This window comes from Phyllostomus hastatus, unplaced genomic scaffold (assembly GCF_019186645.2).
Source record: "Phyllostomus hastatus isolate PE091 unplaced genomic scaffold, TTU_PhHast_1.1 phas_contig_17, whole genome shotgun sequence".
Classification (NCBI taxonomy): Eukaryota; Metazoa; Chordata; class Mammalia; order Chiroptera; family Phyllostomidae; genus Phyllostomus; species Phyllostomus hastatus.
Window position 1 is genome coordinate 2,857,313 of NW_025333664.1, and position 26,582 is coordinate 2,883,894.

Below are 26,582 nucleotides of genomic sequence, written 5' to 3' on the forward strand. Positions count from 1 at the left end.
GGGGCCAGGGGCTCCGGAATGACGCATCTTGACAAAAACTACCAGATAACAGCGACAGCAGTGGAACATTTACCGGTGCCGGGTCTGCCCCAGGCCCTGTGCATGGGTCGGCTCGTGCAGCCCCTAGAACTCCCCGTGGTGGGGACTCGGAGGAGGCACAGAGAGCCCCTAGAACCCCCCGTGGTGGGGGCTCAGAGGAGGCACAGAGAAGGTGAACAGTTGGTCCAGTGACATGGGACTCCCGCGCAGCAGACCCAGGACTCACACCCGAGCGGTCTGGCCCCCGCATGTCCACTCTGAACCGCGGGGCTGCGCACTGCCTCTCCACGCGCCCAACGGCGGACCACAGGTGACGGGCGATGCTCTGTGAACACGGGAGGGCGGGGAGGGCGGAGAGCTGAGCGCCGAGGAAGCCCGGGGTCTGGGGAGGGGAGGCACACCCACGCTGACCACAGGACGGCCTGGGGTGTGCGGTCCCAGTGCCAAGGGCCCCGACAGGGGACCCGTGTGGTCAGAGTAGCAGGGGCTCGGGGGAGGCTGATGAAGCTGAGAAATGGGGGTAGTGGTGTATATCTTCTTATGCTTTTAAAAGCACACACGTAGTTTAAGTAAGCATAAATTGTGAAAGCGGTCTTAAGCATACCCAAGTCTGCCAACGAGCTCTACATGAGGAAGTGGAAGGGAAAACATTAAAAGTGGTTCTAGGAAGGTAAGTGTGGGGAAGGAAAATGGGTTTCCCTTTTTTTGACCACGGGCTCTAGAAAAAGTCCTCACTGCCTCTGCCAGCATCCAGTGTGAACCAGAGATAAAACACACGTGTGCGTGGCACGTCTGGGTGTGCATCTGAGTGTCTGTCACTCGGGACGGTTTGAAAACACTGCACTCGTTAGAAGAGAAAGTATCAGCTGGGATTTTCTCCGAAAGCATGGCCTGATTTTGAAAGGCTTTGATTCAGCCTAAGAGTTTTGACCACTAACCCATAAGAACTGGGAAGTCGAGGCATGTTTTAAAACAAAGAGATGACATGATCCCATCTCAGTTGTAGAATAATAGCTCTGAAGACCATACACAGGACCGTTCGAAGGGGGCGGGCAGCAGCGAGGAGTCAAGAGACAGAAGGCTGGGGGGTGCGGGGGGGGGGGCAACACTCCGGCGGGAGAGGGCCTGCGCCCGGGCCGGGCCGTGGCAGGGCGGGAGCGCAAGCAGCAGAGGGGCACTGCGGCAGGTGCTGGAGAGCAGGGACGGAGCAGGCGCGAGAGGCGTGGGAAGGGGATGTGAGGTCTGAGTTCGGGACTTATGGCCCCCCGGCGGAGTGCCAGGGCCATTCCCAGGACGTGGAAGACACCGCAGGGGACCACAAGGTCGAGCGCTGACGCAGGTGGGGCACACTGAGTCTGCGGGGCTTTCGAGACCACCCGATGGGCAGGGGCGCGCAAGGAGCGGGCGGGCGGGCGGTCCCGCACTGGGCGGTTCCAGTCTGCGCTAGAGCTGCAGGTGGCGCCAGCGAGATGACGCGCAGAGGAGCCTGGGCACGCCGAGGGGCAGTAAGCCGATAAAACCGTGCAGTTTGCAGGAAAGTCAGAGCCAGGTGTCGCAAAGAGACACCTGGGGAACTGAGAGGGTTTCAGTGGAGGGGTCAAGTCTCAGAATTGAAAGGAAAGCGACGACATAAACGAACAACGGAGACTCGCTGCTTAGAAAAATGTAGCTGTCGTAGGATGAAGACTGGGCATCATTAAGGGGGGGACCAATCTGAAGGAATGGGATTTCTCTTCAGGAACGGAAAACTTAAACATGTTTACAGGCACTGGACAGGAGTGAGGAGAAGAGAAATTCAAGGCACCAGAAACGGAGTCTGACGAATGGGGCCGGACACCACAGAGGACCAGGCAGGTCTGAGTCAGGAACAGCGCGGGCGGAGCCGGTGCTGACCCCGAAGTCCCAGGGGCGGAGGCACGAAAACGCGCGTCTGCAGCCGAGAACAACAGGCCGGCACTCAGCAGGAAGGTCTGCGCATGCCTTCTCCAGGAACTGCGTGCACTGGGCCCGCAGCAGCCTGCCACCCACACAGGCCTGACCGCCCCGCACCGCGGCAAGCTCCCTCCTCCCCTCCTCCGTGCGCTGGGGCCGGACACAGGTAACTCCCTGCACACCTGCGGTGCGCCATGCACCGTGCCAGGCCCTGGGGCCCGGGGACAGAAGACACGGTCCAAACAGGGCAAAGGTCCTGCTGATTACTGGGGAAGGAAGCGCCAAACCCCCTCACTGGGACGAGTGTGGAGGCACGGGGGGGGGGCGCACCGTGCGTGGACAGTGTGGGCAAAGTGGCCTCAAGGAAGTGAGGCGGGCTGGGCCGCGAAGCGGGGGCAGCAGTCGAACGGGGCGCGAGTCACCACCCCGAGTGCCGGACACACTGCCGCCCGAGCCCGCGACCGGGAGGAGGGGGAGGCGGGGCGCAAGCGTGACAACAGAGCCAGGGTGACAGGCGCCCACGGTCTTCCGGGTCTTGTTAAAGAACTTAAACGTTATTCGTCTGGCGCTGGGCAGACACTTAATGATCTTAATCAAGCAAGAGATAAGCTCCGATTTGCGCATCTGAAAGTGCCATCAGTGTGGAGAGGAGAGAGGGCTCAGCCGGGAAGACCAATTAAGAGGCCATCACAGCCATCAGGGGGAATGAGGCAGCCGCAGAGCGGATGCAAGAAAGAAGGGGCGGGCCTGAGGCACGGGCTCTCGGAGTTTGACAACTGTGCAGATGTGGGTGCCACTCGATGAGCTACAGCAGGGAGAGCAGGTCTGGGGAAAAGAAGTGAAACAGAAGGACAAGGAGTACAGTTTGGGCCATGCTGCCGTTGAAGTACCCATGATCCTCCTGTCTGGGGCCTTGGGTCGGGCCTGGGTCATCCCTAAGTGATGACAAAGGCCAAGGGTACCGGTGGAAGAGCTCCACGCGGGGGGAAAAGGAAGACAGGGACGCAGGGAGAGGGAGAGGAAGACAGAAAGGAGAGGAGTAAGAAGAGGGGCAGAGGGAGAGCCTGCAGCCCCCAGCCTGCACCACCAACAGGGCTCCACGAGGAGTGGGCCCACGTGACAGGGGGTGGGAGAAAGCCACGGGAGAGCGGGGAGGGGGGAGGGAAGAGCGCTGAGGAGTAGGATGGCAACAGGCGGCCGCACTACAGGGCGCGCAGGGCGAGAAGAACAGAAGCGCAGCGGCGGACGTGGGGACGGGTACAGGTTCAGCTCCCGGCAACGACTTTAGGAGCAGGCGACGGGAGAGCGTGGAGATCGAGGCCGCTGTCTTCGAAGCTCGCTGGGATCAGCAGTGGCAGACGCGACTGAGGAGCGGCTGTTCTTTTTTACGGTGGAAGGGACGACGCTCAGCGTCTGCTGGAAAGGCCTGCTCGCCAAGCACTGTGCTCATGTTAGGTACATAGAGGAGAGAAGGAACAAAGAGCCAACAAAGACATCTGTTTAAAAACAATGATGAAACAAAGTAAAAGACCCACACGCACTGGCCCAGGGTTCTCGGGACTCCTTGGGTGACCTCTCGTGTTCTTCCACCTCTGCCGTTGTCTGAGCAAAGTTGGAGGTCCGCCGGGCCCCACCCCCACCCCGCCCGCCGGCTGTGATCCCCCGTTCCTCAATTACACGGGAAGTTTTGAGTGCATCTGCAGATTCTCCAAGGAGTGATTCACTGCTTTCCTTCATCCAATTAGTAAAGCAGTGTCTGACTTTAAAAAGGTCAAAAAGCACGGAGTTAGATTTTCAGAGCAGTCCATCAGGATACATTTACATGCCAACAAATCAATCCAACCAACAGAACGAGAATTCAAATAAGCCTCTGCAAGGACAGACCTTTGGTTTTCCAGCAAATCCCTCTTTATTCTCGCCTAGGCTCTGCTGCAAGCGTTCACAGCAAACACTGAAAAGATGGCCAAGTCGGGGCTACAGCCCCTTCTTCGGGGTCACTCTGAGAAGAAAACAATGATGAGAACAGAACATATTCTGTCAATCCCTGCTGGTTAAAACTGGAGAGACGAAGTCCGTCGGAGCTGGCCCTCTGGCGGGGAAGACGAAGCCCCCGGTCCACGAAGCCCCCGGGGGGCGGGGGGGAGACGTGGGCAAAGCCTGCACAAGACACGCCGACCGCAAAACGCGAAGTGACGCAGAAAAACGGGGCGAGAACCCCCCCAAGCACACTCGGGGAAGCTAAAGGAGCGGCGTGCTTCTGCACAGGAACGAGAGGGCCGTGAGCGAAATGCCGCACGTGCAAGCCCACTGCGCGAGGCTCCAGCTGCTGTCCTCAGGGGGGCTCCGTATTTCTTCTTCAGATGAAACAAACTGGAACCTCTCAGAGTCAGGGCTGGAAGAAAAACCAAGACGCACCGAGTTCAAGCCTCCCCGTCCAACAGAAGAGAAAATTAAAGCTGAGGAGGTCAGCTGAATGCCCTAACTAAGCAAGGGCAGCCACCTAAGCCCCCTTTGTCATGCAAAGCACACGAGCTTCCAGAGGAAGGTGGAGACTGACACATTTTTGCCAAGTCCTCGTCCTAGGTTCTCTCTCTCTCTTGCTTTCTTCCTTTTTAATTTATTGATTTTGAAGAGAGAGGAAGGGAGAGAGGAAGGAAAGAGGAAGGGAGGGGAGGAGACTGGGGAGAGGGAGAGAGAGAGAAACATTGATTTGCTGTTCCACTTACTGACGCATTCATTGCTTGTTTCTGTATGTGCCCTGACCAGGGACTGAACCCCCGACCATGGCTATCCAGACACGCATGGCTCTAACAAACTGAGCTAGGGCAGTGCTCTAGTTTCCAAAGTGGAGATGATAATACTGAGTTCTCAAGTAGGTTCCACTCCGTTCCTTCCCCTCTTCCTGCTGCGCTGTCAGCGCTGAGTGCTGTAACTAAAAGGCTAAGACAGTACCCAACTGCCCCACATGGCCCTGATGGCAGACGGAGAGAAAATAAAGGCCTTCAGGCAGGGAGTGCAGTGCCACAAGGGAAGGTGCGGTGTTAACATCAGCACACAGTTTTCAGTACAAATGCATGACGCGACTGAAAGTGGCCGAGTTAGGACACAAGTGCTTGGGGGGGGAGCACTGGCAGAATGTTTCGGTCAGTCACTCTAATGTTCCAGAACTCTGTACTCCGTGCAAGCAGTGCCAAGGAGGCCATTACTAGATTACATTACAATAAGCTCCTTCCTTCTTCTACCTCATTTCTCTTTAAATCCTTTCTCCATTCCCAAGGTCCTATCCCCAGTCCTTTCATCTTCCTAACAACATAAATAAAAAAAATAGAGAGCCTTCCTAGTCAATCACACTCCCATTCATCTTTTAAGGGAAGAAATATAGTCAACATAATGACAAAGAACATGGGCTTTACACTCAAAACGGGCCCTGGTTCAAATTCCAGCTCCACCTCTAACTCAGGTGCACAAATCAGGAATCCAAGCATCGCAGCGGTAGCCCCTTCCTGGGCTCGCTGCAGAATTAGAGGAGCGTCCACAGAAAAATGCCCAGCACGCAGCAGAAGCCCGCCCAACCCCACATCTCAAAGGGCACCTTCCCCGTGAGAGCCGAACCAGGAAGCGGAACGGACGCGGCCTTCCTGAGCCCTAGCGGGGGGAGGGCCGCTCCGCATCCTCTCTCGGAAGACGGTGCCCACGCCGGCCCGGCCTCACGGCCATGCTACCACCTCCCATCGGGCAAGATGGGGCCGCCGGTCCGTAAAGGAGCCCTGAAAGAGGGAGTTGTGAAAAAGGTCCAGGCTCAGTACGTGCCCGACTGGACGGTCATGCATCGTGCACACGGTCACTCCATCCACGCGTGTCTCCCACCCTCCCCAAGCCGACCGTCTGGACGTCAGCTTTAAGGGAAATGACCTCCCACAGCGTAAGACAGCACTTTGGTCGTCCACCTTGAGTTTACTCTCCCAGCATCAGAGAAACCCCTAACCTTACCTAACTCACCTTTATCCGTCTCTCCGCCTAAGGCAGGGGTCTATCAGGAGCACGCGGGACTACAGGCCTGGAAGTTTACAGGCCTGTCCAGTTGAAGGCGGCACCTATAAAGTCATTGATTCAGACATCCTTACCTAAATAAGCGCCCTTTCAGACGTCTCCACTTCCCGCTTTACAAAGCTGCAAGCCTGCCGAAGTCTTCACAGCACGCGAGTTCTGCCCTACCCCCAAACGCAGCAGCGGAACCGCAGAAACTACTCTAAGGCTAATGTTTTATAAGTGCAGCCATTAAACACCATCAAAATCTGATTTTTAAAAAAGTGAATATTCACCAAGTAAATAAAAAAATGATTTGGAGCCATCCATCTGAACTTTTTAAAAAGCATGGGAAGAAATCCCTCTTAAAAATTCCACAGAGACTAATCCTTAATTAAGTAATGCTCTTCATAAATCACCCTGACAGCTACTAACACGTCCTCAACGGTGTTAAATTCTACAGCTCCCTCCCCCAAAAGCGAACCCCTTAATGAGTCCATCTGAAAGAGCTGGTAGGGGTACACCAGGAAGAATCGGCTTCAGTGCAGATACACCTGGGTTAAACCTGACCCACTGCTTACCGCTGTGGCCTCACCCACGGGCAAGCTACCTAGCCACCAGCAACCCACCTCACGGGACAGTGACAGATTAAGTCAGACAAAGAATGCAATGCATTTCCAACAGACCCTAGACTCTGTGAACTGTGTTCTGGAAATTGAGCATTTATCTTCTAGAAATGTTCGTTGTTCCCTTACCTTTCCCCGTGCTTTTCCCCCGTCCCCGCACCTTTCTGCAAAACAAGCGCCAGTACCCCTGGGACCACTGCTCTTAACTCCAGACCCAAACCACTGAGGGTGCGGGGGAGCCCACCACTCCCCCCACAAGTGTGCCTCTGTGCCAAGCCCCCGAGACTGTTTCCTCTTCCTCCCCACGCTCTGAGCACCCTCCATCCAGCCTTGAAAGACAACCCGGAAACGCAGGAGCCAGAAAGGCTCCAAGCCACGTCAGAGCAATTCCAACCTCGGTAGATGGCCCGGGGATCCATCCTGCTATCTTCAAGTAGGACCCAAAAGACAAGAACAACACTCTCAAACTCTTCCCCCGCAAAAAAACTTACAGACGGCCCCTGACTTCCAATAGTTCGACCTAGGATTTTTTTATTTAATGATGGTGTGAAAGTGACACACATCCAGTAGAAACCGCGCTTTGAATTTTGATCTTTTCCCAGGCCAGCACCATGCAGTGCGTCGCTCCCTCGCGGTGCAGGGCGGTGGGGCAGCTCTGCCCGACTGCAGCCGACGGCCGCGCCCCGCGCTCGCCGGGTGTGCCAAGCCGAGCTCCGCTGTTCGGTCAGGTTAGGCGTGCCAACTGCATTTTCTACTCACAACACTGTCAGCTCCCGACGGGTTTATGAGAACACGACCCCACTGTAAGTTGAGGGGCGCCTGTATACCCCTAACCTCCTTTGGCCAAATAAGCTAAGGCTGCAGGAGGCTGCTAAAATGCCCACTGCACGCTAATTCAAACACACTACTGGTGAGTGCACGCCCACCAGCAACTCTTCAGGTGTCCAGCTGGGTGTGCACGCACGCACGCACACACCCAAAGCCTGGCTGACACACTACTCGACACAGATGAAGAGAAATACTAAACTGCCTGTCAAAAAACGACTAGGATAAGGACAAAAGTGGAAAGGATGAAGGAAAACTCTAAGAAGCTGTACCTGTAGTGTCGCTGTTTTGTGCGGTAATGCTAAAACATCACTGAAAGCGGGCCTTCAAGGGTTCCCCACAGGACCATCCAACAGTCTGAACAATTTCTTCCCGTGCAAAGGGGGACCTCAAAACACATCAGGGCACTGTATCTAGATATCAGCAGTTTCTGTAAAAACAACACAGTTAACGCTTTGAAAGACAGACATTCTAGAGATACTATTTGCCAGACTGATGTTTTTTTAAACAATCTTAAAATGACTGTCAAGTTCAGTAACTTTGTTTCCCATAACAAAGCTCTTTAAATAACTCTTGTTTTCAAAAAGCCAGCACCCTGGACTGTCAACTAAAAACCCCGAAGAAGGCTCGCCCGCACTGAGCAAGGGCCACCGCATCCCGGAGCCGCTCTGCTGGGACCCCCTGGAGGGGCCTGGGGTGACGGAAAACGGGGGAGCGGGCTGGGAGCCACAATGCAACTGTGTCTGACACAGCCCGGTGCAACGTAGCCGTGCACAAGGCCCTCACTGTGCTTCGTCAGAGGCCCTCGCGGGCAGCCTTGTCCTGACCAGCGGACCTCGGCACTCTCCGCGTTCCTCCCCACCTCGTCCGCGTTCCTCCCCACCTCGTCCCCGTGCAGAGAGCTGTGCTCATTTGTCCCAATCACGGCCGTCTTTCAGATGGCAACTTTTCCAAAGACAAATGGAGGGTGTGTGAGGCAATCTTGGAGACGATTCCTTATGCAAAACTTCAAGCTTCAGATTCTAAAAACGGAGCCTGAGGGTGGTGTTTGACCCCGGCCCCCACCCCGGCCCCCCGCCCCCCGTCCTCACCTGCTTAGTGGTAATGCTGTGGGGTCGAAGCTCTCCGTGCTTTGCCGTCAGCACTGGAAGGAAAGACGCTGCATAACTTTAATAAAAGGTGCTATTAATGATGTTTACAAGTTCCTCTCCTCAATAAGCATCAATTCAGACTAACTGCTTTCATAAACCCACATGTGGATGCAGAAGCCCCAGGGAGTCGTGAAGGCAACTGCGATGCCCGTCCCGCCCACGTGCCCCAAGGAGCCTGCACGGCGTCCCAAGCACCGTGAGCACCGCCAGGAGCTCGCCGCGTGCTCCTCAAGGAGTCAAGCGTCAAGACAAGTGAGTGGCTGAAAGGAAGGCAACTTCTAGTTCTTTCTGTCTCCCAGCAACAAAACTCCTCTAAGTAAAGAGTCTGATCTGTGGAGATACAAGCCTGACCCAAGTTTAGCAAGTTTAATGCCATTTGCTTCTGATGAGCAAGCTGGTGACCAATGAAATAAATGGGGACAGTCTACGCGGGACAGCTCTAACCCCCCTCCATAAAGAACCTCAGGCACACCGCCGACACCCTGTTGTGCCGTCAACCGTGGTCATGCAACGTAACGGAGATCAGTGCTACACGGAAACCAGAGAATCAACGCTGTACTTAGCATCTGAAAGATAATTACTGCACTGAACTGCCTGTATGTACAGGGTTTTAGGTCTCTGCTTCCTAAACAACGTGAAGTTACACATTACCGTGTTTTTAGGACCATAAGATGCACCTAGGTTTTAGAGGAAGAAAATAGGGAAAAAAATCTTGAAGCAAAAAAATGTGGCAAAATATTTAATAACATAAATAACTTAGCACCCCCCCCACCACAGCGAGCCAGGTAAGCTACATTCAGACTATAAGACGCACCCCCATTTTCCTCCCAAATGGGTTGGGGGAGCGTCTTATAGTCTGAAAAATACGGTAACTTAAGGGGCAAACTCGTGATTCTACATAGGCTTTCCCTACACAAAAGACAGTGCCTCCGACCCACGTCCCGTCTGCAGTGCTCACATTCCGTTCCCTCCCCAAGGTGGTACCCAGCCACACCAGTCCATCGGCAGTACCCTGCCTGACATCCACAGTGACCAACAGCACGGCCGCCGAGACTTCTCGAAGGCCTCTGGTTTGGTCTCAGAATAGAGCAAAGGTAATCGTGTCCACAGTTGGTTTAAACCTTGACCCCTCAGCTCGGAAGGCTGGCTAGAGGTCATTCCCACGTGAGAGCACCACGGTGGTGGGAGGGCCGAGAGACGTGCTAGGATGTGAAGGGGGCCGAAGAAGCTTGGACAGTGACCAAAACACAGAAGACGCACTGTTTACCGTGGATGCGATCTGAGGGGAGGGGAGGGAGAGGAGAAAGAAGAACAGACCCCTGAAAGCGACTCCTTCAGGAAGCTCTCCGGGCTGGGCAACAAGCGGGGCCTCGGACAGGGGATGGGAAGGCAAGCACGAGGCCTCGGAAGGAGTGAGACCGACAGGAGGAGCGACAGGGCAGAGCACACGCATCACAGGCTGGTGAGAGCCCTCCGCTCTCCCGGAAAGGCTCCGCACTGACCGAGAGCATCTTTCCGTCTCACCGAGGCCGGTGCCGCAGCGTCACGCCAGCATCTTTCTCCGGACCCCGGACCCAGTGCCGCACGGTGCCTCCTGTGAGACTGGACAAGGTCGTGCAAGTCTGTGTGTCTGTGTTCTCTTCTGTCGTATCTTTAACTTCGACGTCATCCAACAAGATGCCCAAGACCAACTGGAACCCAACATAATCCCGTATCATCTTAGGCTGCACTTAAAAGCTGATTATTGTTTCCTTTGGGTGACAGGTGTTTTAATTATTACCTAGCTAGCTGAAGTTAGCGTCCAAGTTTGATTCCCCATCTAAGTGAACCACCCAAAGTCAGAGTCACCCTGAGTGACCTGGAAGAGACTAGATAGTTCTCGTCCCGAAATGAATGACCTCTATACAGCAAGCCAGGGTACCGAGCTTCTGCTCTCATTTAACTGTTTTAGTGATCAGCTCAAAACAAACAAACAATCTCATCGAGTGGTTTACACACGGCTGCAGATGCCTCTCCTGAAGTCGGGAGCCAAGAGCCTTCAACACACTGACACCACGACTTCTCTTGGACCAGTGTCCTAGCAAAAACACCCAGAGACTGTGGCCATCATTACTTTGGCCAACCCATGGCCAGAGAGTCCCCTCTTCTCCACTCTATCTTTTAGGTAAAAAAGCTGAAAGGATGAAATCAACCGTCTAAATCCAAGCACCAATCTCTGTATGGTACTGTGTGTTTACAACACCTTCTAAACAACAACTCGGCTTTCACGGGAGGCCAGGTAACTGTGAGCGCCGTCCCCGTCCCCAGGGCCGCTCCCAGGCTCCCAGGAGGGAAGTGGCTGGCCCGTGGTCAGCACTGGGGGCGGGCGGGGTGGCTGAGGTTGCAGGGGGTCGACCAAAGGAGGACCGGGTGAGGACAAGCATCCCAGCATGACCTTGGACACCAGAGGCAGCTGCGCGCAGACAGTCTCAGATCTGACCCCGGTCTACCAGCCAGCCTCTTCTCCTTTACCCTGTGACCCCCACGGACGCTCTGCGTCCTCCTGCAACTACGGGGGCGCCCCAGGGGAGCCCGGGCAGCCAGCCTTCACATGCACTTCCCCTATCTGACGCGCTCCCCACCCATTTCTTCTTTTAGCTGCCTCCATCTGACCTTTAAACTCGGCTCAAATGACACCTCTTTGAGGAGCTGGCCTCCTTATTGCTCTCAGAGCTCTCTGGATTCCCTTACATCACTGCACCGCCCTGGCCGACTCTGCCTTCTGTCCCCTGCCCTGCACCTCAGCTCTCGGGCGGGGGGCTGAGGGACAGTCAGGGCATGCATGTGATGGGACTCGCCTTCTGCTGGTCCCTGACACATGGAGCGGGCACTCAGGAAGTGTCTGCGGGCGACACGAGTGGACGTGCTGATTCCAACAGCAGCCACGCCAGGCTTGCCGCCACGTTCCCTTCAGCTGCCTGGGTTCCCTTCCCAGCCTGGCCCCTCTGGGCCAGGAGAACATCACGTAAGCTACAGACCCTCCTGGAATTATAATACATGCTGGGTTTTGTTTGTTTTTGCTTTATTTTCATGTTAAATGGAAAACCTCTGGTTCCCTATACATTGGGAGTCACTCTGACCCGCTCCCCTAGGGGGCAAAGTCACAGCTACCATCAAGGAGTGCTTCCCAGGGGTCAGACAGTGCACTTGTCAGGAGCACGAGTGAGCTCCGAGGTCGGGGTTCAAATGTGCCCTTTGCCAACTGGGGGTGTGGCCAGCATCCGGTCCACCAGTACCTCCTGAAGGAGCTCCTATGTGGGCAAGTGCTGGAGACAGAGCGGGGCCCGGCCCTTCGACCTGCGGCCCGCGCCCATCACGGCAGCCTGTTCTCGCCCTCACGGCACGGACAGCTGTCGGAAAGAGTCTCGCCTGCCACGTGTCCCTTTGTGTGAACAGTAAGCTCTGTGACAGCAGGGACCTCGTCCATCTGGTCCACTGGCTGCCGCTCCAGGGCCTCAGCACACATGTAAGAAGGAACCACTAAGTAGAGCGAGGTCCCCGCGGCCCATGGTGCTTGCATTTTGCCGGACAAGGTAGGCGTGGGGGGGAAGAAACATGAAAACTACCACACAGGGGTGTCCGACCCGCAGCCCACCGCGGCGTGCAGCTGAGGAGGACTACGAATGCGACCCAACACAAAATCGTAAATTTGCTTACAACATCATGAGATTTTCTTGTTATCACGTGTGCAGTGTAGTTAGTGTCTGGCCCAAGCCAACTCTTCTCCCAGTGTGGCGCAGAGAGGAGGCAAGGTTGGACACCTCCTACAGCAGGGGCATAAACGCATTCCCCCAGCGGCCACATCAGCCTGCGGGGCGCCTTCCCAGGGCCGAGTGTAACCTCAGGAGTGTGCAGATGTAACTCCTCCTTAGCTAGGGGCAAGGAGCTCTGAGCGGCGGCTGGGAAGAAACAAGCTGCCTGCGGGATAAAGCAAGGCAAAGGGCGGATTCGGCCGCCGGCCTTGTGCTTGCCACCAGCGGCCGAGGGGTCCCCACTGGGAAGGGCCCGGGCTTGCCGCACACGCTGGCCACACACTAGGCTTCCTCTGGCTTCTGCTCCACGCAGCTCTGGGGAGGAAAGGCATCTCCCACCCCCGCAGCTTGCCAGGACCTGCACCAACATGGGCAACAGGCTGAGGAGACCGCACGAGGAAAGCGGGGCCACGTCCCGTCGGACTCCCGCGGAGGGTCCTCTCCTTCAGGCGTGGCCCAGATCCCTGCTGGACTCGCAACGTGCGCTGGGCACTCGGCAGAGAGAGACCAGAGCCTGCCCTCATGGAGCTTCCCTTCAGGTGCAGAAACACTACACAGCGGGCAAGGCGGTATTTTGGAGGCAGTAGGAAGTGCGTGCTGACACCGCACCGCGGGCTACCGGGGAGTGACTGCACGTGTCCAGGTGGGGTGGCCGTTCGGAGCAGACCCCTCCGAGAGGGGGGTGACAGCTGACCTAAGACCCGAAGAGGTCAACCTCGCGGGAGAGCAGCGAAGAACCTCGCGGGCAAAGCCAGTCACCAAGGCTCACACGCACGAGCGAAATCCCACAAACTCGACAGTAAGTTAAAATGGCAACTGTGCCGAGTGGCTGGAGAGCGAGGCGCGCACGGGAAGGCTCCGGGGAGGAGGAGTGACACCGCCTCCCTCGCCCGGGCACCCGGGCGCCTGGCCTTCGGGTGCAGGCGGCCCTAGCCACTTCGTGGGGCCCGGTGCGCCCGCGCCGTCGGGGGCCGCGGGCCCGAGGGGTCCGACGTCACCGCCGCGCCAGCCGGTCCCTCCGGAGCGCGGGAGGGGGCGCGGGGCGGCAGGGCCTGGCACTCGGCCGAAGACGGCCGGCCTCCGGCTTACCTCGGAATTTGAGCTCGTGCTGCGGCTCGAGGCTCAGGACCTGCTCCACCTTCGCCATGTTCCTCAGCGGCGGGACACCTCTGGCGGGGAGACCCCTGAGAGGTCACCTGACGCGGGAGGAGTTAATGCTGCGCCGCCTTTAAATTTGGGAAAGGGGGGGCCGGCTGGGGGGCGGGCGGGGGTCGCTGCGGGGTGCGCGCGGAGGGGGGGGTGGCCTACGCGGTGCAAGCGCAGGGGCGGAGGGCGAGGGCGAGGCCGCGGTGCCCGGCGAGCGCACGGCACGCACGCAACGACGCACACAGCGACGCACGCACGCACGCACGCACGCAGCGGTCTGGCTGGCTAGGACCTTCGCGCAATCGGGCGGCGGGAAGCTGCGCTCCCGGAACTGCTCTTGGGGCAGTGCGCAGGCGCGACGCTGGCCTCGGGGGCGGGGCTGGAAGGGGCGGGGCGGGACGCTGGACTGGAGGAGGGGCGTGCCCAGGAAGTGCAGGAAAGAGGGCAGCCTCCGCGAAGATTGTTTTTGCAGTGCCCGTGGGGACCATCAGTTGTGTTAAGTGCTTTATTCAATAATAATAATTAATAACAACAGACTTCCAATTTTCCCCTGCTTATGCAGTGCCAGGCACTGTTAGAGACCTTGAATAATAATGAAAGTACCATTTATTCTCATTATAAATATGTTTATGGGTGAACTATGCGTTCTAGGCACTGTGACGTTTGAACGCCAGTAAGTGTAAATAGTTGCCAATTATTGCTTGTTTATTTTGTGCCACTCTGGTGAACGCTTTCAATAACAACAGCAACAGCTAAAATGAAAGCTATGCTACATTACATGTTGACTATGTATCACCAGCAGTGTGCTGAATGAAACCTTTACTAATAGATGCAACAAATATTTAGAAATGCAATGATCAGAAAAGTTGACCTGGTTCCTGCCCTCTCTCAAGAGTCTACTGGAGAAACAGCCTTTGAATCAATAACCACACAAATAAGTTATGTGGTTATAAAAGACAGGGAACCCAGTTTGCTTGGCCTCAAAAGTGAACACGACCTCATTACTGCCCTCTAAATTGTACTTCATTGTGTAATGTTTACTACAGAAAATGTGTGTTGATAGTCTGCTGTATGTAACAGATGAAACGAACACAGCAAATAGGTAACAATGTTCACTCTGTATGGTGGGCGCATGTTCTTTGTACTATTCTTCCTGCTTTTCTGTATATTTGAAATTTTTCATAATAAAAAGTGGTTGTTTTAAGATGATCTTTGTCTTTTAACTAGATCATTTGGTCCATTTACACTTATTATATTTACTGATATAAGTGAATTTATTTCTACCATCTTATTTTGTGCTTCCTATTGGTCCTGCCTATTTTATTTTCCCACTCCTTTCTTGTTTCTTTAGGACTGATATGTTTTTCATTCCATCTTTCTTTTTTACATACACTCTATTTCTGTTGTTGTAGTGATTACCCTAGAAATTTTGCCATGGCTACTTACAAAGTCCAGTTTTCAAAATACCTTGACTTGGTTTTCTCAAAGTATAAGGACTGGGATACTTTAATCACCCATTCTCTCAATTATATGCTTTAATCGCAGTGTATTGTAGGTTTAGTCTTGTCCCCTTTCACCCCATGAGTTATTATTAAGTTGTTTCAGACAGTCAATGTTAGTTTAGACTCAAACACACAGTTACCACTTTCTCTGCTTATCTTTCCTTGAATCTCAGACCTCACAGCCAGGGTCACTTTCCATTCTATTTCAGCAAGGGCTTGTTGGGACAGTTCGAGCAATGACAGTAAGTCAGAAAAAATTCCAAATACTTTGTATTAGCTATTCTTCCCTCACTCCCTATGCCTTCAGTGTGGACTGTGCTTAGTGACATTCTTTCAAAGAGTACAGTACGAGAAGTAGAAGAATAACAACTCCCAAAGGGACACCTGGCAAACAGCCCCCCCAGCTGGGTGACCGCACTCAGGCTGAGACTGTGGACCTTGCTATGGTAGGACGAGAAGGGCACTTGGTCTCTGGGGTCTTTCCCCCCAGAAAGGCCCACAATCCCACTCTAATTATAAGGAAAACATCACAAAACCTGAACCGAAGGATGCCCTACACCAGAGCTGAGCAGGACTCCTTCAATGTCAAGGTCATCAAAAATAAGGAAAGTCTGAGAAACTCACAGCCCAGAGAGCTGAAGACCAGATGTCATGGGGTGTCCTGAATGGGGTCTGGGAACAGAAAAAGGGCATCATGGGCAACACCAAGAAAACCTGCATAAAATACGGACCAGTTCAAAATGGCATGTTAACGTGTGAATGGCGGCTCGTCAGTTGTGGCTAACGCACTCATCGGTGTGAGACGTTGACCACAGGGGAGGCTGGGTAGGCGCAAACTCTGCTTCCTGTCTGTGCGACTTTCTGTGACTCCCAAACTGTTCTCAATTAAAAGTGTATTTAAAATATTTTTATGGGCTCTTCAACTGCCTGTGTTGGTGTTCTCAAACCCTTTGGTAACCACGTGCAACGTGGAACCACGGGGAGCAAATGGATGGCTCTGTGGGGTTCGTGTCTTCATCTCGCTCCATGTCTAGCTCTGGAAACGCCACCACCCCCGGCGGCCCCAGTCCCACCCGTCCTGTGCGGCCTCACTCGCTCCTTCTCGCGTTCGTTTGCCCGTCTGAGCAGATACTGCCGCCTGAGCTGCCTGCAGTGGGGCGCATTCAGCCCCAGCCACAAAGAGCCTCACTGTTTAGTGAGCAGAGCTGAAAGAGAAAAAAAAAAATAACCCAAATAATTACAATCTGTGATAAATGCTGAAATAGACGAGAAGAAAGCTGCCAAGAGGCAATGAACTTGACTCTTGGGGCTGGGAGAAAACCTAAAAGCTCAGAGGTATTAGAGGATAGTAGTCTTGGGAAAACAGTAAGAAAGATCCTGCCACACAGAAAGGAGGGAGGGGTCTCCAGGTGGAGGAACAGCATGTGGAAAGGCAAGGAGTTAAGAAGAGTTTCTCAAATTTACTTGGCTTCTGCTCTGCATTAGGCAGCATATTAGAATAGGTGTCAGTTTCCTGTGCTGCTGTAACAAGTCACCACGAAATGCGCTGACGGACAGTTCTGGGGGTTAGACGTCTGAAACTGGGTCATACGAAGCTAAGGTCTGTCTGCACCCCGGCTGGGGGCTCCTCATCCTTTCCAGCCTCGGGAGGACGGTGAGGTTCCCGGACTCGGCACCTTCCTCCGCCTCCAAAGCCAGCAGTGAACCTTCTCCAAACGTCTTCTCTCCTGGACCTCTGTCGCCATCCCACTGAGCGGGGGGCCTGTGGGCCAGGCACAGCACCGAGTCCTTCGTTCCCATGAGCTTTTTAATCCTCACAATGTCAAGATGAATCATTTATCCCCACTTCAAAAACTTTTCCTTTAATTTTAAAAAATGTATTGATGTTAAAGAGTGAGAGAGAGAAACGCTGATTGGTTGTTCCACTCATTTATGCATTCATCGGCTGGTTCTTGTATGAGCCCTGACCGAGTATTGAACCTGCAACCTTGGTATAACAGGACGATGCTGTAATCGACTGAGCTACCCAGCCACGGCTTACCCCCGCTTTACAGAAGAAGACGCCCTGAGAAATGGAACCAGCAAGGGCCAGGGGAGGAAGGGCTTTCTGTTATGCTACAGAGTCCAGATTTTGTCCTTGGACACCCTTGGCTGTCCCAACATTTCTATACAGAGGAGCAACATGGCCCACGGTATTGCTTTTTAAATCCATTTTTTGTGTTTAAATTTAAAAAATGTATTTCTAAGTAAACTATTTCTGCATGGATTTAAGATTTACAGAGGAGTGGCAGAGGTCGGACAGAACTTCAGCGGGCCCCTCGCGCGGCTTCCCCAAGGTGATCGTTGCACTTTGCCGCCTCATGACCGTGGAAGCAACCCCGGAGCATCGTTATTAACTGAACTGCAGACTGTTCTGCATGTCCCCGGCTTTCCCACAAGGCCCTTCCCCTGTTCCAGGATGCAGTCCAGGACACCACACTGCATTGTGCATACTTCGCAAACTCATTTTTCACAGCGCTGCTCGGAAAGCAGCCTGGGGGGCGGGCTGGTAACAACAGCCGAGCCCCCAGCGACCAAGTGTCACATGCCGGGCACTGTTCTCGCAGGCTCATGGGTGTCACTCGTACATTCTCATCACAGCGAGACGGCAACATTATCATCTCTGGTTTACGGAGGAGGAAAGGAGCGCAGGGAGGTTTAGAAACCTGCTTCTAAGGCCCCGGACAGCTTGCTAGTGAGCTAGAGCATCGTCCCAATATGCCAAGTTCATGGGTTTGATCCCTGGTCAGGGCACACACACAAGGATCAGCCAATGAATGCATCAGTAAGTGAACAACAAATGGATGTTTCTCTCTCCCTCTCTCTCTCCCTCCCTCTTCCTGTCTCTAAAATCAATAAAAAAATAAATAAATAAACTTACCTAAGGGGAACTAGAAGTGGAGAAAAAGACGAAATAGAACACAGGGGCAGAGGAGGGGCACGTTTCTCAGAATAGGGGCCATGGTAGGGGGGCATGGTGGGGGCCATGATGAGGGCCACGGTGGGGGCCATGACAGGGCCCATGGTGGGGGCCATGATGGGGGTCATGATGGGGGTCATGGTGGGGGCCATGACAGGGGCCATGGTGGGGGGGCACTGTGAGGGCATGAGGGTATGAAGGACACCCTGGAGAGTCCCAGTGGCCCTGCCACAGGCCCTTTGCCCTCACCGTCCCCTCCCCTGCAGCACTCTTCCCTTGGTGCCTTTACATTGCTACCATCACTGGACAACTTGGATGCCTGAGCATGTCAGGCACTGTGCTCGGTGCTGGGGGGGTGTATGGTGGGGGGGCCACACAAGGTACTTCTGCACAGGTGGGAACTAACCTCAGGGAAGGAGTCCTATGCAAAGGTGACGGTGGGTGCGAGTGAGCGGGGCTGGGCGCCGTTCTGGAGGGCTCCCTGACCCTGCCGTCCAGCCCCGGCCTCCATGTCCATCACAACTGCCTTTCCAGAACATTGCCAAGGTGGAATTACTTCTTTTTTAATTTATCTGTTCTCTGTCCCTGCACTAGGAAGCAGCTTTTGTACGTAATCCATCCCTGAAGCACAGCAATGAATGGAGAGAAATGAATAAGGAAGGAAAGGAAGGAAGGGAAGGAGAGGGGAAGGGAAGGAGAGGGGAAGGAAGGGAGAGAGGGGCGGGGAGACCCAGGGTCACCAGGCCTTGAGTGTCAGGACTGGCTTGCACACAGGGCTTGTTAAAACCGTCGCAGACACCGCAGCTCAGAATTAGCATGGATGGGGGAGGAAGCTTGCAGAGCTGGCACTCCCCCACAAAGGGGGTGCGGCCCTGTGGCCCATCCCGGCCCAGAGAGGAGCCCCTTCAGTCTCAGGCAGGAGAACGTGCGGGGGCCGCCCGCTCCCTTGAGGGTCGCAGTGAGGGAGGTGCTCATCGGGAGGCCTTGCGGGGCTGGGAGGGAGACCGATGCTTTCCCCCTCACCCCGGAAGCAAGTGGTGCCCCTCCACACACCACGGCACCCTTAGTTCCTTACTCCTGACGGTGGGTTCTCGGTCCCCATCTCTGTGCCTGGCACATAAAAGGTGCTCAGTAAATGTTTGATGAAGGAAGGAAATAATGTAATTGAAAATTTGAGGGGTCGGGGAGTTGGGAAGAGAATCTCCTAGATCCTTAGGACCCCTCCCCAGGCACCTAGAAGGCCACATTTGCATACAGACCATTGATATTCTAATTACAAATCATTGGTATTGATTTATTAAGCAGATCCCCAAAGGATCTCTAGAAGGTAATGAGATCCCACGCTCCTCCGGGGTAAGGCAGGCGTATGTACCTTATTGCTCTCCCGCGGCAGCAGGAGGCGGACCTACCTGTCAATGTTTGATGAGGCAGGGAGTGAGCAGGTGGGGAGTGCTTATGGGGTCCCCACAGATCACCCCAGTATGTTGGGGTGGGGAAGCAGGGGGTGCACCCATGTGTAGGTCCAATTCGCACACCTCTTTCCCCCCAGGCTCTAGTGAATTTTCACTGTGTGGCCTCCTTCATGGACGGAGGGGCGCACTGGCTGGGCCCTGGGGGCCAAGACACAAGAGACACGCAGCCCGCTCTGTCCCTGTCCAGCCAGGAGACGAAGCAAACCAAGACAGAGTCCACTGGCCCTGCCTGGGAGTGGCTGGGGGCTGGGGGTGGTGGTCTGTCCCCAAGTCACCGCAATTAAATGATATAGTAAGGTAAAAAAATTTAAAAGTAAAACAGATCATGCAGCCAGCGAGGAGAGGCAGCAGTAGGAAGCTTTGCTGTTTCATGGATCTAATTTGGAAAGCCTGTGCTTGCTCTGCAACCGCAGCTCCGAGTCCTCCCGCCTCCGCTGTCTTCCTGACCTGCCGGCCACCTCCAGGGCCCCCCGAGAACAGAAACCCTGCAGCAGCCTCGGCTTGGCCGCCAGTGTCGGAACAGGGGGGTCCCTGGGTGCCTGACCTCGGGGAGCAGAGGCTGGGCCTCGCGGAGGGAGGGACAGAGAGGCAGGGGGCCAGGGGGAGGCAGTTTCAGGTTGGTTTCTCTGTCTCCATCTCCAGGAGCACGCAGGGCCACGGATGCTCCAGTGAGGGCCGTGACTTTGCTTTTCTATCCGGGCAAAAACGAAAACAAGCGATTACACTGTGCACAGCAAAGGCAGGGTTCTCAAGAAACCCACATACACTGGTACAGTGGCCCCACCACGTCACACTGCTGCGGCCTGGGCGCGTGCAACCTGCGTGTGGGGGAGGGGGTGCGCCGAGTGACTAGGGCGTTGGCAACCACGCCCTCCATCCCGAGCCGGGTCCCCAGGGCCACAGCTAGAGCTGGGCCAGCTGGGGTTCTCAGTGGCCGGCGGGAGGCGGGAGGCGGGAGGAGGCGAGTGCAGGCTGCCAGGTGGGGGTGATTCTGCGGCCAGGTGGAGCAGCCACCCGGCCCTGGCGCACAGCAGCCGGGAGGGGGCGTGTCTGGTCCGTCTCGGGGGTCTGGACAAGGCAGTTTGGTCCGGGCTCAGACTGGTGACCCAGGGTCTTGTTTTCACCTTGGCGCACCGTTGGCGCGAAACGGCCTCGTATGCTGTGGAATCGTCTCCGGTGTTCAAGGGGGGGGCCGCCAGGGCAGCTCCTGCCGCCAGGGCCTGCCTGCTCCTTCTCGGTGCCCGTGCCTCAGTTTCCTCTCCTGTAAGGTGGGGACTAATGGAGGTTTCTACCTCGTACGTTTGGGGAGGCTTCAGTGAACACACACAAGGTGAGTTCACCCCATAGAGAAGCCACCAGCCCCCCCATGTGGCGGCGCCCCCCACCCCCGCCCCGCCCCCAAGCACAGCCCATGCAGGAACCAGGGCATTCACAAGAGGCTCTTCGTCACGAACCGGTAACTCGGTGACATCCCATGACCCCGATCTCCACGTGCTTTACAGGAAAGCAAATGGTTCTAAAATTGTAGCAATCAGAACAGGGGGTGAGGAGTGGGCGCCTCCCAGGACCTCCTGCGAAGGGAGAGGTACCTCCCCGTCTTCGCGGCTCAGAAGATGAGCCCCGCCGGGGGCCCGATCTGTTTGTGCTGCCATAACGGCCGGGGCGTGGGAGGCGTCAAATCACGCCGTGCGGGGGCTTCGTTGATTTATTTCTCCGCGTCTGAGATGCCAGGCTTCGCAGCGGCAGGAGCGCAACGTCTGACGACGTGAGTAATAAAGGATGGGGGGCGGCGGGGGTGGGGGGCGCCACTCGTCTTTAGGCGGTGGAGGCAGCAGCCCCGCCCCCGCGCACTGCACACAGCGTCCCGCGCCCTGCGCCGCGGAGTCTCTCCTGCCCCGTGCCCTCTGACCCTGTTCCTCTCCCGCAGCCAGGGCTGCGAGGAATTTGTCTTTTTCTCACTTGACTTCGCCATGGAGGTCACTTGTCTCCTCTTCACGTTGTGCTCCTGTGCGTGCTCACAGGCGTGGGCGCATGTACTTCTTTTTACACGACAGCATGATGGCAAATAAAGGCAAACTTCAATTTTTTTAATTTTATTTCATTGGTTGTAGAGGGAGAGAAACTTTGATTTGTTGTTCCACTTATTTATGCATTTATTGGTTGATTCTTGTATATGCCTTGACCGGGGATCGAACCCATAACCTTGATGTATTGGGACAATGCTCTAACCAACTGAGCTACCTGGCCGGGGCTAAAGGCAAACTTTTGCATGCTTCTATGGTAACAGAGAAACAACAGCGTCCCCGACAGACCCGTGGTGAAAACAGCAGGCCCTCAGTGTGTGGGGTTGTGTTACCTGCTAGGGCCAATCACAGTATTCCCATGCTGGTTATTGGTGGAATTAGCACTATTGATTTATAGAGCTTGACTCCTTGTTGCCATGGGCTGGTCGCAGTAGCCCCACAAAGTTTGCGTCGTCATCCTTTAGCAAATAAAATCACACCCCACGTGCAGAGGAGGTAGCCAAAGGTGAAGCACAGCCACTGAGTCGGCAAAACACTACCTGTCTTCTGGCTGCTTCTGGAGCCCCCGTCTGAAAACCGAGCCTGGAGTCACTGTTTCAGAGCATATCCCAAATCCACGCAACACCCGTCCGCCTCTTGAAATGCTCTCTTGAAGATTTCTGGGTCTTGGAAACCCAGACAGCATTTAACCCCAGTGCCTCCCCTCCCCCACCACACCGCCCCGGCCAGCCTTGACGAGCTGGCGACGGAATTCTCCTTCCCCTCCAGGCGGCTGAGCGGTTTGGGGAGGGGTGGTGGAAACCTGACCTGCACCACCCCCTCTCCTCTTGCTGTCCTCTAAGAGGCTTCAGAACTCGCTGTCTTTTCAGCACCCACAGAGTCAACAGGTCACTTGTGAACACGGTCCCTTGGCCACCCACGTTCCCGTCTCCTGTGACGTTCAGATCTGTACGGGGGGGCAGTAACTTCAGGAGAAGGGACGCAACCCCACAGGGATCCTGCTTCTCTCCCGTGGGGCTGTCCCGCTGGGAATATGAAATACAAAAATAAACTCAAGCCTGGCATTTTCAATGGGCTACTTTAGGATGCGAGGGCCCAGATATGAACTGGCTGGTCAGCCCGCGCATCGCCCTGCTGATAAGGCGTCTCTACGCCATTGCTATAGTGCCTGCATCTTTATTTTTTTTTAATTAAAAAAAAAACAAAAAACAAAAAACTATGATGTGTTCTCATTTCTATGCAAAGAAGACACGACCTGACCCCCTCGCTGGAGCAGCTGACGGCAGTGCTAATGTTGATGATAGTATACCACCGCGTGGGTTCCCCGCCCTCGCGCTGGGCGTCTACCTCATGTTGACGTCACTCCGAACCCCGGCACTACTTTTTTCCCCCCTGGAAAAAGTGCTGTCTCTAATACAGTGGAGCCTTCGCAACTTTCCCATGAAATTCTCCATGTGTTTGATTGAGCAGAGGCCTCAAGGGACCAGTCCACACCGAGGGTTACATTAGAGAGAGTCCTGGCCCTCTGGGGTCCTGCTCCCTAAACCCCCTTAACTCGGCATTCTTGCATTGTTTCTTGGAAGATGCTGGAAGGTTGTGCTGCAAATAAAACACTGACGTGACCAGAGGTCCGATGGAAAATCGTGCTCAGCAAAGTGGTGCATTTGGACAAGGATTAGCTGTACAGTCTTTTTTCCTGCTGCTCTAGCAGCCTCTGGCAGCAGTTCTCAGAAAGAGATCATTTCCTGCTTGCGGTGGGTACATTCTAGAAGGCTGATGAGGGTGCTTGACTCCCCAGCCAATGTTTTCAGTGGAGAGTTATATTTTCAGCCAGTATTATCATAAGCCAAACAACTAAACATTTTAAAAGGCCTTGCGTTTTATTTCATAATTTCCTGTCTTAATGGAAATCTTGTTCTTAAGTCCTAATGGAAAAAAAAAATCTGCCATAAACAATACGTTGCTTAGAAACCTGGGCCCATCATTTAGTTTTTCTATGCTCTAAGGGCAAGCAGCCAGTGGCTTGTATAAAAATAAAGCAAGGTTGCTTTGTGTATGCATTTAAAACATCCTTGTCTGTGCTAATTTGTTTCTTCCTTCTGGGCACAGTCATCCTTTTTCTCCGCTTCCACCGTAGTGCTGCCACCGGACAGACAGGCTCTAGACGAATATTCTCCCTCATAACATATATTTATCTGCGCTCCCCCCTTCCGGGCTGATGCAGGGCAGCTTAAGGTGTATCTAGTATCAAAATAAGATAACTTTTTTTTAAAGATTTTATTTATTTTTAGAGAGGAAAGGGAGGGGGAAAGAGAGAGAGAGAGAAACATCAATGTGCGGCCTGCTGGGGGCCGTGGCCTGCAACCCAGGCATGTGCCCCGACCGGGAATTGAACCTGTGATGCTTTGGTTCACAGCCCGAGCTCAATCCACTGAGCTATGCCAGCTAGGGCTCAAATAAGATAACTTTTAAAAGCACGGAGATACATATAAAAACAGAAAGGGGAGAAAGGTGATATAGTTCGGTCCTCTAAGCCTCCCTCTGCCGAGACAGCCACTGCTGACAGCTTGGAGCACGTACAGGGTCTGGCGGAAGTAACGCCTGCCTGAGGGTGGTCGGTAGGGCAGTGATATGGGTGCAACAATGCATAGTTTTAAGGTGAACGTTTTACCTGAAATGTCCTGTGCTGTGCTTGAGTGCGATATTGTTATGTTACGGAATCCCACGCTTATGATTTTGTAATAAAAAAGGTGCCTGATTTGGGCCAGACCCTGTATTCCTGATCTCGAGAGCGTGCACACGTACCTACGTGGACGTAGGTAACGTACCCTCTACAAATGGAGCCATACATACTCTGCAGGCTCTGAAGTGTTGCCTTCCGTCCCCACGTAGCTGCACAGCGGGCTGGCTGCAGTGTGAGTGTGTCCGGGGCGGGGCGAGGCGGGTTCCTCTCCTGGCAGCCATGAGCAAGGCTGCCCTGACCACGCCTGCCCAGGGGTGGGGGAGCTCTTCCACGGCACCCCCGGGCGAGGTCTTCAGCAGTGGGGCGGGGGGTGGGGGCCGGGGCCTGGCCAGAAGGCTGGATGTGCGCCAGCAGAGGGGTGTCAGGTGGCACTTCCTGTCCCTGCGCCGTCACCAGCTGGCCAGGGACCAGTTCCCTGGTGCTGGGATGGGCATGCGTGTGCTTTAGCCTCTTGTGTCGGTTAATCCACTCTATTTTCTTTCTCGGGAATCGCCCTTTCATGGCGTGGGTCCCTTTAGCTCCCTTTCTGAGGGTGGTTCTTTTCGCTTTGAAGACAGGAATCCGTTCAGTGCCCCAGGTGGTGAACACATCCTCCCCAGAGTGGTTCCCCTTTCCACTTTACCCATAGCTGTTTCGGGGCTCCCTGGTGGTCATGGAGCCTGAGGGAGGGCCGGGGGCCGAGGCTCTGCACCTTTCCCTCAACGCAGCTCCAGCCCCAGGTCTGTGTACTGTACAGAACGCCAGGGGGGACGTGCAATGAAATAGGCTCCCCGTCAGGCACAATTTGAAAACCCTGCAAAACATCCATCGAACAGGGAAACGCAAATCCCACTAAAAGATACCACCACACACCTGCCGGCAGGGCGAAAGCCGAGTATCGAGTGTTGGCAAGGATGCTGAGCCGCTGGAAATCTCATCTGCTGCAGGCGGGCGTTTATGGCTGGGCCGCTTTAGAAAACTGCATGTACGAAAGTGAACATAAACAAACGTACAGGCCCATCAATCTCGCATGACACGGTCATTCCACCCCCAGGTGTATGCCCAGCTCAAACCTGCGCAGGGTGCCAAAGACGTGCTGAGCGCGTTCGCCGCGGCACCTCCCTACCAGCACGGGCCTGGAGATGGTGCAAGGCCTGTCCGCCTGGAACGGAGGAGGACGTGCCGTGCCTCCACGCGGGGGCACTCGGGAGCGAACGCGGGTGCTCCCTGCCACGGTGAACAAGCCCGACCCCAGAGTGCGTGCCCCGAGGTTCCGCACAGCCGGTGTCTCCGCAGAGCCCACCGCCAGGCAAGGCTAGTCTGTGGTGCTAGACGATAGGGCTGTGACTGGGAAGGGGCACAAGGTGCAGCTTCTGGGATGTGAGTGACATCCAGGTTTTCAGTGTGAGCGGTGGTTTATGTGGCTGTGTCTTTGTGAAAACTGATAGAGGTGGACACAGGATGCGTGGCGTTTTCTGTACGTTATACGTCAAAAAAGAAGAGAAGAGGGCAATAACCCAATAAAACACCAACCTGGTGACCAAGTTATTCTGACTGAATCAGACAAGGACCCTCAGGGGGTGGCTGTTGAGAGCTGGTCGCAGGGGAGTGCTTCTCTCCGCCTCTGCTGCGCCGAGTGCCCGTGGACGGGCACGGCTATCTGCCGAGGGACGGCACCACACGCGGCGGGCTCTCTCGCCTTCCCGCTTCAGAAAGGTAACGCAACTCAGGTCAAGGGCTTTGTCTGGACCCACGCAGCCTCAAAAGGGGCTGAGCTGAGACTCGACCCCACGCCTATCTGTCCCAAACCCCATCTGGGTCCCTCATTGGGACAGGTCGGTCCTCTCAACACAACCACACAATGTAGACAGATGTGCTTCTGTCTGAAAGAGGGGGCTCCTGGAGAACCCGAGTGTGAGGTCCTGCCGTGGGCAGGGAAGGGCACAGGGGGACTCCGGGGGTAGTGTCCACACCGGGAGAGGCACTAGCGGGCACCTTGGATGAAATCCCCCAGGATGGATGGATGGATGGGTCACGGTGGTGTAAAGCTTTCCCCCCCAGGGACCAAGCAAGGCGCCCCACTGTTCCTGGATTTCCTCCCCACCCCTCCAGCACCCCGCCCCGCCCTATTGTAACGAGGACGGACACCGGGTCGAGGAGAGGGGGAGGGCTTGTGTGCGAAGATGCAGGAAGGGGGGCTGACTCGATGCACACATACAGCTCGCTGCTCGCCAGACACCGCGGCTGCCGGAGTGCTGCTGTTTCAGTCCCCAAAAATCCCGCCGAAACGGCTTCAGAGTATTTGGTTGAGAAAGACGTGTGATGCACGCTGCCACGGAGAGAAACCATTTGAAAGGCAAACGCGTG

General features: G+C 55.1%; 1 protein-coding gene across 1 annotated transcript in view; it reads right to left on the reverse strand.

Moving 5' to 3' along the window:
• The window catches only part of VAPB (VAMP associated protein B and C), a 49,649-nt gene extending 35,998 nt beyond the window's left edge, over positions 1–13,651 (reverse strand). Inside the window, exon 1 of the mRNA XM_045833535.1 lies at positions 13,480–13,651. Coding sequence (XP_045689491.1) covers positions 13,480–13,537 — 58 coding nt within the window. The 5' untranslated portion in view covers positions 13,538–13,651. The remainder of the gene's footprint in view (positions 1–13,479) is intronic.
• Between the last annotated feature and the right edge of the window lie 12,931 nt (positions 13,652–26,582).